The 17,081-nt window shown below is 45.7% G+C and overlaps 1 protein-coding gene and 1 non-coding gene across 5 annotated transcripts in view; both read right to left on the reverse strand.

The window, feature by feature from the left end:
• The window catches only part of ACTR3B (actin related protein 3B), a 73,609-nt gene that overhangs the window by 27,576 nt on the left and 28,952 nt on the right, over positions 1-17,081 (reverse strand). For 3 of the 4 annotated variants that reach the window (XM_046020665.1, XM_046020668.1, XM_046020666.1), the window contains 4 exons: positions 12,925-13,049; positions 12,170-12,280; positions 1,822-1,917; positions 173-280 (listed from right to left, as the gene is read on the reverse strand). In XM_046020665.1, coding sequence (XP_045876621.1) covers positions 173-280; positions 1,822-1,917; positions 12,170-12,280; positions 12,925-13,049 — 440 coding nt within the window. Of the gene's footprint in view, positions 1-172; positions 281-1,821; positions 1,918-2,821; positions 2,885-12,169; positions 12,281-12,924; positions 13,050-17,081 lie in introns of those variants that run through there. The other variant, XM_046020667.1, reaches the window with a different exon arrangement.
• On the reverse strand, positions 8,915-9,022 carry LOC123952373. The gene has a single exon (XR_006820625.1). It is a non-coding gene; the product is annotated as a U6 spliceosomal RNA (small nuclear RNA).

Below are 17,081 nucleotides of genomic sequence, written 5' to 3' on the forward strand. Positions count from 1 at the left end.
ATCTGTCCTTCCCGTACACCTGGGTTTAAAACCTCTTGTTACCTTTTCTAAGTACAGCCATGACTTTTAATGTGATATTTTAATTACAGAAGGGGTTTTCTCTTTCATTTCTTCCCTTACCTCAAAATTAGGTGAGGCCTAGAGAGAGTGAAGCATTGACTATCCTGCTTACCACTGGGATGGCATGAGTGACCCCGTCCCCGCTGTCAATGACGATCCCTGTTAACGTACGTTCACCAACTTGTCGAGATGTCCAAGATGCAGCCAAGGCCAGCACTGCCTGGATAAAAGACGCAGAAACCATGAGCACAGGGAACTGTTTCTCGAGTGTTCTGCCTGCATTTTCTCAGGCTCACTGATAAGCTCTTTCTTAGCTATTCCAAGCAAATCTCAACCTGCCCTATCCTCCACCCTCCCCCCTCCCAAAGCCCCCACTGCTCCAAAATTCAAATTCCAAATTGCACAACACACAAATTTAGTACACTTAAGCTGGATGGGTCAAGTTTTCAATACAATAAATCGACGCTTACAAAGGAAAGCCCGTGAGAGAGGAACTTCACTATGGAGTGAGAAGATTTTAATCTCTAAGCCACTAGTTCTCAGTGTGGTCCACAGATATGGTAAGATCACTTATGGAGTTTGGAAAAAAAAAAAAAAAAGATTACTAAGCCTCACACCCACTCTGATCTGGTAGGACTAGGGCAGCCGTGCTCAGACAGGGCAACATCACCCCCCAGGAAATCTCTGCAATGTCGAGAACCATTTTGGATTGCCACACTTGGAGAAGAGGAGGCCGGTGGTGGTGTTTCTTCCAGTGGGGAGAGGCCAGAAATGCTGACCATCCTGCAACACACAGATCAGCCCCCAACACACAGAACTGAGCATTCTGAACCACTGAGGCTGGAAAACCTTGGTCTGAGATGAAGCCTAAGAATCTGTTCTTACATAAAACCCTCTCCAGGCAGCCTCAATGCACTTGGCTGGGGTTCAGTGTTTCCTAAAGTGTCTCCCTACTCCATGGAATGTAAATAACTTGGGGGAAGAGGAGATTTCTGGTTAAATAAATTTGGAAGTGTTGGAATGAACAGATTTCTTCAACGCAGGCATTCTCAGGGCCTTTACTCTGCTACTCACTGTGACTCACCACCAGCAGGCTACGGCGCGTGGGATCTCCCAAATTATTTTCCTATGCAACTCCTCCTCCTTTTCCTTAAAAGGACTAGTATGATGCAGAAAATATTTTGGGAAACACCTGCCCCATTATTCCCCAAAATTTCAGCCAATTCCTTTATATAGGATGGCAGAGAAATAACCACCCAAACCAACAAATACCCCACACTGAGCAAGGAGCTTCAGAGGAAGTTGTTGGTTCAGGGAACCATAGGAGCCCGAAATCCGTAAGGGCTATTAAAAAGCTATTTATTTTCTTTTTTAACAGACTCTACAGTATCTTTCCTCTATTATGATCAGGAGTGAAAGAAACAAAACAAACAAACAAACAAAAAAAAACCCCACACCTACTTCCTGATCTTGTCATCCGAAGAGAAATACGACAGATTTTAATGCATGACAGATTTTAATGCACGTAGAAACAGCCAGATAAATCCTGTATTAATAGTGTAAACATAAAAACAAACACAGAACACGTTCTCTACAATGTCTGAGTTCAAACCTGAGTGGGGTTGGGGAGTGTGCTAAGGGAGCGGGAAAGGGAAGGACACACCGCACGGTCTTCCTGCAGACAGCCTCTGGAATCACCGTTCCGTCCACTAGTGGACAGCTAAGCTCTGTAGAGAGTTGTAAAAATAACTTTGTTTTTACCTGAACCGCAATGTAGAGTCCTGGTACGTTAAATGATTCAAACATAATTTCTGCAAGATATTCTCTGTTTTCTGGCGTATTCAGTGGAGGTTCTGTCTGTAAGAAAACACCCACTATATTTAGCCTTTGCCCAAATTTCCTGTAATTACATCACAGCCATAAAAAAATTAACCTAAAAGCACATTAATTAGGGTGCTGTACCACTCCCTAATTTTACAGATAGAGTACATTTACAGTGATTAATTAAAGAAATCTGGCGTGGGTCTTAAAAGCTTTAAGATGGCAAAGACCTCCCAAAACATTTCTGCTTTTATTAACCACCCCAAAACAAGAACAAGTTACAGAGAAGGAAATTCTTTCTTCAAGAACGTAACACCTAAAATACCCTGAAACTGGAAAGCAGCAAGCTGCCAAGGGCAGTAAAAACTCAACCGAGACACGTGAAGACGGACACCAAAAGGGAACCCCAGGGACTCTGATCCCAGGCAAAGGGCAGAGCTCTCCCCAGAGGAGCAGAAGCGCCAGTCCTGGCTCGAAACCAGAGCGTCCGTTTGAGCAGAAGAGCTGGAGATGCCTCCCAAGCCCCGAGCCCCACCTGCCCTAAGAGTGCAGGAGGCGAGGTCAGGAAACATCTTTGCTGTCAGCTACGAGCCAGGCAAGTGCCAGCGAGAGGCAGCCTCACCCCGACTCCGCCCGGCCCCCAGCCCAGACTGAGGCTGCGCACACAGCGAGTGCAGGAGGAACTACTCAGAGTTTGGAGTGAGAAAAGAGCGCACAGAAACCAGCCAGATGCCGTCCAGAAACACTAAAAGAAAACAAGAGGGGAAAGAGAAAATAGGAAAAACAAACAGCAGACAAAACACACATGCCCAGGAAGATATAAAAACAAAGCAGATACAAATCAAGACCAAGAACAGCTCGAAAAATTCAAATATCCATTTTAAAATAATCATCGTTATCAAACAGGAAGATTATAGAAAGATAAAAAGAATAAATAAACCTGCTTTTTGTCATTCAGCAGTATGTTGTGAACATTTTTCCATGTCAATAAATACGGACATACATCACATATTTAACGCTGCAAAAAGAAAAAAAAAGAATAAATAAAAATTCTTTGGGCAAAAAGAAAAAAAAGTCCACATTACCCTTCATTATAGACTGCACTGTGTCCCGAAGTTCTTATGCTGAAGCCCAACCCCCAAAGTGACTGTATTTGGAGATGGAGCCTCTAAGGCGGTGGGCACAGTTAAATGAAGGCCTAAGAGTGGGGCCTTAATCCGCTAGCACTGATGCCTTTTTGAGAAAGGGAAGAGCCGCCCCAGAGCTCTCCATCTCCACACGTCAACGGAGGAAAGGCCACGTGAGCACACAGTGAGAAGGTGGCCGCCTGCCAGCCAGAAGAGAGCCCTCACCACAGACGACCCTGACAGCACCGGGATCTCGCACCTAAAGCCTCGAGCACTATGAGAACACAAATGCCTGTTGTGTAAGACGCCCAGCCTGTGGTACTTTGTCACGGCAGTTTGCACACACTCTGATACCTGTCAAGCGGGGAAAGTACAGCCGCCCTGGGCAGACGCAGAGCTTTTAACACTGGGACACAGGGGGCCATACATACAGCCCTCTGAGCAGGAAGGTGTGACCCAAGAATTCTACATCTGGTCACACTGCCGACCAAGCCTGTTACAAAAATAAAATTATCTTTAAACATACAAGAACCTGGAGAAGCCCTTCGGGAATCAACTCTACTAGAAGATAAAGTTCAGCCAAACAAGAAGAACGCACCAAGTACAGCTGAAGACGTACAGGCACAATTAATCCACGCAGGAGGTGGAAGGAAAGACGGCTCTTTCCTGGGACGCGTAGAACAGCAAATGTTGTCAATTAAAACAGCGGAAATAGGGGGCGCCGGGGTGGTTCAGTGGATTAAGCCGCTGCCTTGGGCTCGGGTCATGATCTCAGGGTCCTGGGATCGAGCCCCGCATCGGGCTCTCTGCTCGGCGGGGAGCCTGCTTCCTCTCTCTCTCTGCCTGCCTCTGCCTACTTGTGATCTCTGTCTGTCAAATAAATAAATAAATAATCTTAATAAAAAAAAAAAAAACAGCGGAAATAGTGTCAAGCTGAGAGAATACAAAGACAGTGGTATCTCCTGTCATGGGATCAAACACACTGGTTTACACTGATCAGGCACCGGAGGCATTGGCACACACAATGTTTTAAATGTCGAAGGCGGAACGCGGTCGGTAACAACCCATCCAGAGCGGGAGGGAGAACGGAAGAGGAGGTAAGAAAACGTGGAAATGTACCAACGTGCTCACTAACCAGTTATTCACCCCTAAACAAATACCAGGTAAATATATACAGCTAGAGTTGTACGGAAATACTATATATGTATAGTTACACTAAAACGTGTTTTAGAAATACCAAATTATTAGGAAGAATACACACTCGCTACAAAGCAAAGAGAAAACCAAGCTGAGTTCCTTTTTTTTGTTAACGTTTTATTTCCTTACTCGAGAGAGACAGACAGAGACAGTGACAGAGGTAGCAAGAGACACCACGAGTAGGGAGAAGGGGGAGCAGCAGGCTCCCTGCCGGGCTCCGTTCCAGGGCCCGGGGATCATGACCTGGGCCGAAGGCAGACGCTTAACCAACTGAGCCACCCAGGCGCCCCACCAAGCCAGAGTTTTAAGAAAAATTAACACATAAATAAGAAACACTAAACAGAGAAAGCTGAACCTATTGTCAAAGAGCTCATCAAACAGCAAACACGCTGGTCTCGTGGCAGCAGTGACCGGCGGAGGTCGCAGGGGGTTCTGAAGTCCTCACCGCGGGGCAAGACCCCAGCCTTCGCTCTCACTGTCTGGACAGCGACCCCGTCTCTGCGGGACATAGAGGTGGGACATGGACGGGCTGTGAGTCAACCCACGGCGGCGCCTGGCACGCGGAACGGGCTCCATGGAAGTGAGTTATTTTTACTAAAAGCTTCCGCAAACCCAAGTGAGAAACGCACCTACTGAAAAGAAAAGTCTGTCTGCAGGACCGGGAGACGACATCCAGTGACAGCCCGCAGGCCGGAGAGCCACCAAACCAAGATGCTCCAGAGAGGGCGAACGTCAGCAGCACTCGTGTGAGGGGACGAGAAAGCCCCGCGCCGTCGCCGTCATGAAGGCGGCGAGGACAGAAGTCACGCTGTGTCCACAGACCCGAACACACCGCGGCCATCAGGAGGAGCGAGCGAGCTCTGAGCGGCTGGGACACAAGCCGGGAGAAGCTGCCCCAGGAAAGGGAGAGGCATCTCCGAGTCTTACACACGCTCAACGGATCTTCAGGGTCCGTGATTTGTAATGAAAACCTTCTAGAATACGAAGTGTGGGGAGAGACGGGGAGCTGCTCCATGGGCAAACACGGACAAGGACAGGACAGGAGCCCCACCTCGCAGCGCCGTGAACCAGGAACACGAGCAAACGAGACATTCACAAACCACTGGGAGGGTGAGTTTCACATCACACGCCTGTCACCACATTTTTATTTTCTTAAATAAAAAGAAAACAAGGTGTACAAGATGTATACTTGGTTACTGCTCGTATTAAAACAGGAGTTTACACACAATCCATCTGCCTGCTCACAATCCCCTCTGCAAAGAGAAACAACGAGCTGGTTAAGAACGGAGGAAGGCGGTTTCCTCTTGGAGGAGGGTCTGGGGACCAGGGCAGAGAAGGCAACGGACTTCCAGCACCTTCTGACTTCTGCGCTGCGTGCCTGTCACCTCGTCAAACAAACCAGCCGAGCGACCCGCCAACTGCCCCTTCGGTTTCGACTCCGGCACTGCAAGTGAACAAAGCTCAAACGTAGTGTCACAAGAAAGTTTTATCACCATAATTAGAAGCAATATATTCCCTGGATGGGACAGAGAAGGCAATCTTAAAACACAGGAGAGAGAAAAAAAAAAAAAAAACACAGGAGAGAAATAATGAAGTCATACACAAAAGCAGTTTGGAATTAGGGACCCAAAAAATCACTCAACAACATCTGACTTATGTTAACGTGCCCCCCCACCAGACTGTTAGACCCGTGAAGTGCCCAGCACACACTTCACCCTGCAAATGGTAGTGTTTACTGTGACAGATTTCTTTTCTTTACCGCACAGGATCAGCGGCTGCAGAGTCCAGCCGATCGGCTACAGGGCCTCTCTCTTCAGGAACCTCCCATCAGTCTGAAGAATGGGCCTAGGAACTACCTACCCACTTCAAGGTTGTCGGTGGAACGAGATAAAGGAGTTAATACAAGTAAATACTTGGGAGGCGGGGAGCCTGGGCACAGGGCACGTAGTCAAGAAATTCAGCTATAATTATCCATACATGCTATTCAGACCAGCAGAAATAACATACATTAACTAAAAGATTACACTGTTTTCTCACCTTGAACAGGAATCCAAGCGCTTCAATAGTAAGTTTATTTTTAAAAAGGGGGGGGGGGACATTTAAACTGCATAGAAAGGGAACAGCATCAAGAGAGAAAGGTTGAGAAGGTCTGAAGGGCACGGGCATAGGTCACACGGATCGGGGGGTGTTTCCTGCCTACGCGAAAGGAGTTCCCTACGTGACCTGCAGCAAAAGGTGAGCCTCCAGGAAGACACCGCCAGCAGGGAGCAGGGAGTAGATTAACCCTGGCTCCCCAGATCTTCCCTGGGTTCAAGTTCAGTGTCAAATCACGTTCCAAATAACCCCAGATGGATGAAGACGGGGTCTAAACATCAAAGGGAAATAGATTTACTGCATGAAAATTTAAAGTTATAGATGCTCAAAAAACACAGCCTACAAAAGGAAAAAAATCAACTGAGAAAAACACACTCTGGGGCTGACAAAGCTTCCTGGTCCACGCAAGAGCTCACAGAACAAACACAACACGGGACGTGCGTACAACGGGGTCTCACTCAGTCCGAAAAAGGAAGGACGTCCTGACGCCTGCTACAGCGTGGATGACCCCGGACGTCGTGCTCAGAGATAATCGCCAGTCACAGAAGGACAAATCCCGTGTGAAGCCCCGTGCATGAGGGCCCTGCAGTGGTCAGATTCACAGACACAGGAAGTAAAAGGGTGGGCGCCAGGGCTGGGGGAGGGCACAGGGACGCGTGTTTAATGGGGACAGCGTTTCAGTTTGGGAAGATGAAAAGTTCTGGACATGACGGTGCTGAAGGCTGCAAAACAGGGTGAATGTACTTCGCGCCCCCAAATCGTACATTCAAAAATAGCTACGATGGTGTGTACATTTTACCACAAAAAATATGGGAGATCGTAGCAAAAAGAGGAGCAACAAAACACTAAAATACACAAGAGCAGAGCACGCGAACCAGCAATTCACGGGAGGAAATACAGCCAGTACACATGTGAGAAAATGTGTACGGTCCAAGTTCTCAAAAAAATGCAAATTAAAAACAAGTTGAATTTTTACTTCATCTAATAATCAAAAAAGGTATCAACCAGTTCTGACAGGAATACAGACAGAGTGGCCTCTCTATGCTGCGGACGAGCCTGAGACAGTAAGCTAAAGACGAGTGCGGTGGTTTGCTTTTTTTTTTTAAGATTTTATTTGTTTATCTGACAGAGAGAGAACACAGAGGGAGAGGAAGAAGCAAACTCCCCACTGAGCAGGGAGCCCGACACGGGGCTTGATCCCAGGACCCCGGGATCATGATCTGAGCTGAAAGCAGACGCCCAACCGAATGAGCCACCCAGGCACCCCAAGACTTGATATTAACACTTCTGGACCCCGATATCAAACACTGGTAAGTTCTTTTTAGAGGAAAAATGCTCTAAATGTAGAAAGAAACTGTATGTACAGACTGTTCTGTTTCTAATAAAATCAAGCGACTGGAAACACAGTAAACATCTAAAGAGACCAGAATAGCTCAACAGACAGGAAGCGTCCACTGGACAGCTGAGTGCAGGGCCGTTAGGACAGGAGCGACAGAAACCATGCGAGAACGGCCAGGGACACGGTACTCAGTGTGCGTCACCAAAACACATGAGAAGACAGATGTTAATCAGTCCGCTTACTGTGACAGGACTGAGCAGAGTCCCAGAGACAGTCTCCGAATGTTCTGTCATACTCACAGTTCTGGAACGGGAAGAAAACCTTCCCCAGAGGGGCTTCGCCCTGGGTCACAGCATGTGGGTGAAGGGCCACAGAAACGCCAAAGACAACACCCTGTCTCCTGAGTCCACACCAGGAGAGACTCAACAGGAGCAGGAGAGCCATAGCACAGGAGCAGCAGCACACCCCGACTGGGCCCTTCCCTCGCCTACGGGCTCCCCAGAGCCCACGGCACTCTCCACACAGCTAGGATTCAGCCAGGGTTCTGCAAACAGCTCAATTCTTGTTTTGCCACTGTCCTCACACCTGCGGTCACATCATATGCAGTATCCACTCTCCCTTCTGCCATACTGACAGAGCACCCATCACTCACAGGAGGTGGGAGCGAGCCCCGAGGAAAAGCATTTCCCACACTTCCTTGTGGACGGAGATGACCAAGTGAGTAAGTTCAGGCCAATAAGAAGCAAAAGCTGATAGATTATGGCTCCTAGGAAAGCTCCTTATAAGGTTAGAACTTGCAGAGTAGACTTCTCTTCTCTCCTGGAATGCAGATGTGACAACTGGAGTTACAGCAGCCAGCTTGTGATCATGAGGCACTCTTAGAGTAGAAGCCATACGCTAAAGATACTAGAGCCCAGAGATCTCCAATGACACCAGAGAACTATCATTAACAGCACTGGCCTCCCTACTATTTCTATCGAAGAAAAATAAAACCCCTAACTTGTTTAATTGACTGTTTTATACACTTTTATTACTTGCTGCCAAACAATTCACCACCTGTGAAGAAGTTACACTAAAATCTATATATTTCCACTTAAGGGAACGTTTATAGTATAATTAGGTTCTCCTGATTCCTGAATCAAATTCGGCATTATTAAGGGCAATATCTTCAAAGTTTCTGAGCAACATAATCAAAAATCCATTTCTTCCTCAATCATCCATTTCTTCTACGCTTCCTACCAGTAGCTGTTCCTTTAGGAGATCAATTTTTTTTTTTCTAAATATGGAACACTCCACAAATTTGCATGTCATCCTTCTACAGGGGCCATGCTAATCTTCTCTGTATCATTCCCACAATTACTGTCTGTGCTGCCAAAGCGAACACACATTGATTTAAATAAAACTTTCCCAAACCATTATGTATAAGAAGACCGAAGGTGAAGTATCAAGTTTTTATTTTTTTAAATACTAAAGCATATGATTAAAATATCCCAGGAATGCAAGCAGCATAAACATTTTTGTCCATAACAATGGTAAAATATCATCTGGTAGTGATTCAGAAATGAACAATTAATCAATACCATAAAAACCAATCCATATTTCTGGATAAAGACAGCAAAATGAACACATGTACCTAATATTGCTCCACTCCCATATGCCTCTATAACAGCAATAAAGAAACCTTTCAAAAATATAAATCCTCAAGGAAGGAGAGGGGGAGAGGAGAGGACAATATTCCGGAATCTGGAAAGCACGTGGCCAGTGGGAACTAACAGAGGGAACCTGAGGACGTGCAGCTCTGCCCTTGCCCTGGCTGGTGGCTACGGGACCGCACGGAGACAGTCTACATCATTCGCTAGTCGGGACATACCACGTGCGATCGTTAGTTTTACGTGTCAACTTGACTGGTCTAAGGGATGCCCAGAGAGCGAGTTATGCATGATTTCTGGGTGTGTTGTGAGGCTGCTTCTGGAGGAGATTAGCATTCAGTAGACTGAGTAAAGAGATCTGCTCTCACCGGTGTGCGTGGGACCAGAACAGAAGAAAAAGGCAGAGGATGGGGGATTCTCTCTCCCCTTGCCCCCTCCCTGGAGCAGGGATGGCCACCTGCCCTGCTCTTGGACACTGGAGTGCCACATCCTCAGGCCTTCTAGAACAGCACGTGCTACTCGCTTGTTCTCGCTTGATTCGTAGCCAAAAAATCTGCAAATCTCTTCGGAAGTTATAATTCAATTTCTACTCGAAAGCACTGCCATTCCTTAAAATACATGATTCTATTTTGAACTCCGGGCAACTCAGTATTGAAGAAAAGAGTACAATTCCGGGTTGCTGTCTGCTCAATCCACATGACCAATACGACGGGAGTCTCTGAAACTTCTGGAAAAATACGAGCTGGGCAGAGTCTCCTCACCCGCATGTTTGGGCGTCTGCTCACAGCAGTCAGAAGGAACAATTCTGTGAGCACCCGAGGGACCTACGGTTTAGGCCTTTGAGACTCTCCAACACCAATGAGCTCTTACTGATGTAGCAGTTCAGTAAATGTCTTCAATTAACTTCTATGACTTGGCCACAAATCTCTATACTTGCTTTACTCCCCTTTAACTGTTCCATTAACTGATGATTAAGGGTATAAACCTGAAAGAAATTTACCATTCTCACCACTTCCTCAAGCCCCTCCTGCAATGAACAGACATGCAGAATTCAAAGCGTAATGTGCATAACATAATATTGTCTTATCTTTAATAAACTTGATTTTTTTCTCAACAGTCATTACAGAGACTCCTTTTGGGCCAAAGGACTTCAGCTTTTCCATATTCAAACACATCTGATTCCTTCCTGGCAAGTGGTTTTGCCTCACCGGCCTATGTACGCCAGTTAAACTGAAAAAAAAATTTCTTTCAGGAGAAACTTCCTGGGTGGCGATGTCCTGGGGGTCTCCTGCATGTAGAGTGAAGGGGAGAACTCCTGACCCAGCAAGCTGGGACAGACAAGAAGGAAGCAGCTGGCCACAGCGCCTGCTCCTAAAATCCTATCCAACAGGTAGTTACGTGATGGGCTAGAGGAGGAAAAATGCCAAGTGTGGCAGGTGGGAACTTGTTTTGGCTATCAAGGCAAAGCCGTGCAGACACACACCGTCAGTCTCCTGGCTTCTGCAGATCCACAGCATAGAAACTTCACAGTGGCCTGTAAAACACAGGACCCATCCGTGGCTGTTCCGATTGAGAAGATACGACCAGAAGGAAGATCAGAGCATTTTCAAGGACTTGCTTTAATAGACATTAAATATATAGATTCCCCTAACTACCATACTAGCCTTAGAGTTAGCACACTTTAAGTCAGATAATTCTAAAGAACACTCCATATTTAACATTAGGAAGAATTATATAATTGGATCTGGGACCATTTGACAATATACTTGGGTGGAAACAATCCAAAGCTAAATTATGTACGTTTTAATATGCAGCTTATGTTACATGCAATTGCTCTCTCTAAAGCAAGTGTTGTGAACATGTAATTAATTTTAACTTAAAAAGAACATTTCAGGGAAGGAAACATATAACGTTGAGTAGAACAACTAGAAAAGATTCCATAACCAAGAGACATTTCTCATTTCTTTGTAATGTTTTATTTTATCTGAACAAGATCAATTAAATACCATAATCACGGCCCATAACTCAGCTCAATTTTATTTTATAATGAGATTCAAGCCCCGGGGCACCTGGCTGGCTCAGCCGGAAGAGCAGGAGACGCTTGATCTCAGGGGTCATGAGTTCAAGCCCCACGTTGGGTATAGAGATTACTTAAACAATAAGCTAAAAAAAAAAGAAAAAAAAATTTAAACCCTGGCAAAATAATATTTTGACTCAGTTTCCTCTGCTATAAAGAAAAATCATAGTCATCAAGTTACCTCAGGGGGCTATCGACGTACATAGTCGGTTTCCTTCCCAAGTGCATTCCTCCTTCCGCCTACCTTACCAACGGAGGCCTATTTGGTACTTCAGGTACTCGCCTTCCTGGGGCGGGTGATCAGAGATAGTCCCTGCCCAGCCCCAGGGAAGAAATGAGATTAGTCTACACCCATCAGGGTAATTCCATCCCTCGTGCTGGAGAGCGGGACAGATGGGACACATCTGCTGGGAAGGCTCCCAGGAAAGGGACTCTTCATTCTTACAAAGCGCTTCTATCTCGGGAGGGGGGGGGGGGGGCGTGGGCGGCCACCCTGGGGCCAGCAGGGAACCAGCACAGGAGGCCACGCTGGAACCCGAGGTGAGCAGCCCGGGAACCGCCCAGCTCTGGCCTTCCTGTTCCGAGAGAAAATGAGCCCCTTTGATTTGAGACATTTTTGTGGAGCCTCCTGTTACTTGCCCAAAAAGCATCCCGATTCATACAGATTTAACAAGAATTAAAAACTCTCCAGAGAAGAGTATCTTCAGTTTAAAGTCTAAGTAATCTGGGGAAAAAAAAAAACAACCCACAATCCACATAACTGGGAATTTTGAGGGACGCAGCGCTCTTGGCGGCAGGGACTCACCATCAGAAAGTAGTGATCTTCAGGCTCAGCTCGAAGATACTTAAAAATCACTTGTTCCATGAACCTTTCCATAAGATCCCAGTCTTCGATTATTCCGTGTCTTATCGGCCACTGTGGCAAGAGAAACCGAAACACGCCCAGCTTCAGTTCACGGCAGTGAGACCAAAAGCCCCAGGACGCTGGCCCAGTGCAGACCGGGTGGCTGGGGGTACGGCCTCCTGCACGGGCCTGGTGCTGACTCGGGCCCAGAAACGACACGCACCCCCCACACCCCCAGAGGCTCCCACTGCGTTCACGTGCCCCTGCACCCACGGCTAAGCACGAAGAACCATCTCAACAATGGGCAAATGACGGAAAAGTGCAGACGAGCCCCAGTACCATTCAGTCTGGAGCATTTTTTTTTTCCTAGAACAAATGTCTACTTGATTTTCGTCCTTTTTTTTTTTAGCAATCAATCTGTAACTGCACATTCCTGACAGGCTAATCAATCAACCGCGCAGCAGCTGACCCCGCTCCCCCGGTAACCCAGCGAGGCTTTGGCAGTTCTGCCTTCCAGAGTTCTGTGAATTCACTTGGTTTCCCACATCAAAAATACCCCACTCAAGAACAAAAAAAACCTTCTTTTTAAACATAAGAATAAAAATAGACCCCTAACTCCTAAGTACAATTTCCAGATAATCTCATTTTGTGTTACTCATTCCACTGCTCCGCTCTTGGCTACACACTGAAAGCAGCAATTCCTCTCGGGAGCTCACCTTCGTGGCATACGTGGGCTTATCTATGGCCTCGTCCCCTATGAAAAAGTCCAGGTCATCGACTCCCCTCAACACCCTCCTTTGGGCTTGGTCAACTACCTTTGCTGACTCTCTGATGGCAATACCTGAAAAAGAAAAAAAAAAAAGAAAAAAAAAAAAGGCACGAAGATTTCCATCACGATTCACATTTATCTGAATGACCGAGAAAGGCTACTATAATCTCCATATATGTACAAGCACATTTTCAATGTTAGGGCTTTGAGGCGTTCGCGAAAAGGCACCATCGATGAGTACCTAAAATACAGAAACAAGTTTTCTGTAGCAGCATTCTTTCCAGTAGGGCACAAGGAACGTCACTGATCTGCTGCTCATCAGACAGAAACTACATCCCACTAAATCTCTCCATTTCATCTGGAAAAATCCCTCGAGATAGTAAATGAAATGCCCATGGAGTACAGTATATATCAATAGGTTCCAAATTTTAAAATACAATATAGAAGTAGACAAAGTTACTAATATGATACTAAAGAGAAAACTAAAAAATAATACCTATACACTCTCAAGTCATCTTACTAAAACTGCATCAGATTTAAAACATGTATTTTTAATCTTATTATAGAAAAACAACTGACTTCATTAAAAGGAAAAATAAGGAAATTGCTGACTAAATCCATCATGAAAAGTACAATAATCAAATAGGTATTTTATGTAAAAAAAATATCAATGGCTTCATGATCTATTATTTTAAAAAGAGGTTAACCTTGGTATTTGGGAGTATACGCAGTAGTAAATAATCAAACAGGACTTCACTCCAAAATCTGACATCTAATGAAACGTGGAAGCTTCCCAAAGATTCAATTTCCCATTTAAACTCCTAAGTCTCGGGCGCCTGGGTGGCTCAGATGGTTAAGTGTCTGCCTTTAGCTCAGGTCACAATTCCGCGGCCCTGGGATCGAGTCCCGCATCACTCCCTGCCTGCTCCTCGGGGAGGCTACTTCTCCCTCTGCCTCTCTCTCTGTCTCTCTCTGTTTCTCATGAATAAATAAAATCTTCAAATAAATGAATAAATTATTTTTATAATAATAATTTATTATTATTAGGGTGACCTAAGCTTTGGTCACCCTCTGAGCTCCCATTAATTCATCTTCATCAAATTTACTCCAAAGCAAATTAGTAAACATATAAAATTATTTTTAAAGCAGATTATCTGAAATCCCCAACTGATTACAAATGAAGAGTGGCAACAAAGCTACACAAGTGAATCTGAATCCTCTTTTTCAGAACGGCATCTCTTGCAGTCACAGGGGAAGAGGCGAAAAGGGAAACGTCCAGGACAGAAACCACTCTGCCCACCTCCTTTCCTCACTCCAACTCACTGCCACGTTTAGACTCAAAGCTTTCAAGTTACAAAACGTGGCACAAATCCAAGCAACAGGATTTCTGCGGGACTGAAGAAGCAGGTGTGGTAAGGACACTCCAGGGACAGAGCCTAGAGAGTGTGTCCAAGTCGGAGGCGGTGAGCACGTCCAGAGCCCTGAGGCTGATGACAGGGCAGAAAGGTCTGGTGGGCCCTAACTGGCTGAGACGATCTGTAGAAACAAATCAAACCACCTCTGAAGACGGCCCACGCCACACACACACAGACTCCCACCGGATCACCTGACATGCACGTCGTGGACAGGAAGGGCCCCTGGCAAGATGGCTTGCAGCAGACCACACAGTCCTCACAGTGCCACAGTGACAGAGTCTACCCTCTGGGCAAGATCAGACTTAATTATGCATGAATTTAGAATTAAACTGCCAAGTTACAATAAAAAATTGTGAAGAGACAAGGGCAAAAAGATTCTGCATCATTCAAGTTTACCCAGAATTTGGGGGCAACATTACGCAAAAGAAAAATCAGCCCCTTGCACGGGGAAAAATGCCAACCTTACTGAGGTGACATTCCCACACTCAAAAATCTTAACGAAAACGAAGTAAATCTCAGCCCTCCCAAAAAGGTAATCAAAATACTCTGGCCCCAAATCATAGTAGATCTATCTTTTTGTGGCCATTAGAAATAAGAAAAAAGAATTTTTAAACCATAAAGTATACTTCTTTTAACTATTATTAACCATTATTATAACAAGAAGCAACCAAATCCATGACGCAGATTAAAGGTGTATAAAGCTCACAGTCCAAATCTTCTGTCTGTGCCTGTGAAGAGTTTTAAAATGTGGTCCACAGTCCTTAGGAACATGACAAAGAAATGTGTCTGAGAGGGGCGCCTGGGTGGCTCAGTGGGTTAAAGCCTCTGCCTTCAGCTCAGGTCATGATCTCGGGGTCCTGGGATGGAGCCCCACATCGGGCTCTCTGCACCGCGGGGAGCCTGCTTTCCCCGCTCTCTCTCTCTGCTTCCCTCTCTGCCTACTTGTGATCTCTGTCAAATAAATAAATAAAATCTTGGAAAAACAAAAACACGAGGTGTAAAAGAGTGGACGTGGCAAAATGCCACCAGGGGTTTGAAAATAGATGCCGCGTGTGTTTGCTGGTATGTGCAGGATACCTCAGGAAGGATTTGTAAGAAACCAGAAATGACAGCTGTCCTCTAAGAGGGGAAGTAAGTGTGGAAGAGTGGAAGTAAGTTTCACCATGTATCTCCTTATGCCATTTAACTTCCATGGCACATGAATGTATTATCTACAAAACTAATTAAACTTGGAATTTGCTGTTGCTCTTACTGAGGACAGCCAGGACCCCTGGACCTTCCAGACGAAAGAAACGGGCCAAAAGCTGAAGAGCAGGCAGACAGGCAGGGGCCGCAGGAGCCCAGGAACAACACACCAGTGAGTTTCTGGGTCTTCTTTTCATCTCCTATGGCCCAGATTGGGTGCTGGAGAAGCTGGCAACCCAGAAACACCAATGAGCTCAAAACAAAAAAGGTATCTCCAAAAAAAAGCCTGCTATCTCCAGCCAAAGAAGATAAAAGGGGCAGTCTGAAAAGATAATGAAAAAACAAAACAAACAACAACAACAAAAACAGAAGAAACCGGGGCGCCTGGATGGCTCAGTGGATTAAGCCGCTGCCTTCGGCTCAGGTCATGATCTCGGGGTCCTGGGACTGAGCCCCACATCGGGCTCTCTGCTCTGCAGGGAGCCTGCTTCCTCCTCTCTCTCTGCCTGCCTCTCTGCCTACTTGTGATCTCTCTCTCTGTCAAATAAATAAATAAAATGTAAAAAAAAAAAACAGAAGAAACCTCTAAACAATACCTGTTTGACTCCAGTCAAACAGCATGGGAAACCCGCCCCCACCACCAGGGTGCAGATGTCTGCTTCCAATGCTGGGGCTTCGTCAGAGGCGGCCTAGTAGAAAATCGGGACTTCCATCATCACCAGCAGTAACAAGGTGCTGTCCCTCCCAGCCAGGGTATCACCTGCTGAGACCTAGTATGAAGGTGAACTCCCACTCTCAATGAGCAGTAACACCCAACCAAGTGTCAACAAAGGCCAAGAGGAGACACTGAATTTCAACCCCAAACTGGCATTAACAAGGGGCACTCCCCCTTTCCTTGCTGGAGCAATATCAGAAGTAACCTGCCAAAACATCAGATTTAAACAAGATCCAGAATCTCAGAATATAGTATCTAAAATGTCCAGGTTTCAATAAAAATAATCTCTCGCCATAGCAAGAACCAGAAACATCTCAAATGAAATGAGAAAAGACAACCAACAGATGCCAACACCAAGAAGACATGGATAACAGAATTATTAAACAAGACTTTAGGAGCCATTTACAATGCCTCAGTGAGCAATTACAACCACACCTGAAACAATGGAAGATACAAGAAAGTCTCAGCAAAGAAACACAAAGTGAAAGCAAAGATAGAATACACACAAAACCGCATGGAATTTTGGAACTAAGAAACACCATACCTGTAATAAAAACCTCAGTGGATGAATCCAGCAGAAAAGGACAGAGGAAAGAATCACTGATCTCGAAGATACAACAATAGCAATTACCCAATCTGAACAACAAAGAAAACAGACTACAAAGCAAATGAACTGGGCTTCAGGGACACATAGGATATATAATAAAAGCACTAACATGCCTGCATTCCAAGTCCCAGAAGGAGAGCAGAGAGGAGGTGGGGCTGGAAAAGTATTCAAAGAAATAATGG

The sequence above is a fragment of the Meles meles genome, chromosome 10 (genome assembly GCF_922984935.1).
Source record: "Meles meles chromosome 10, mMelMel3.1 paternal haplotype, whole genome shotgun sequence".
Lineage (NCBI taxonomy): Eukaryota > Metazoa > Chordata > Mammalia > Carnivora > Mustelidae > Meles > Meles meles.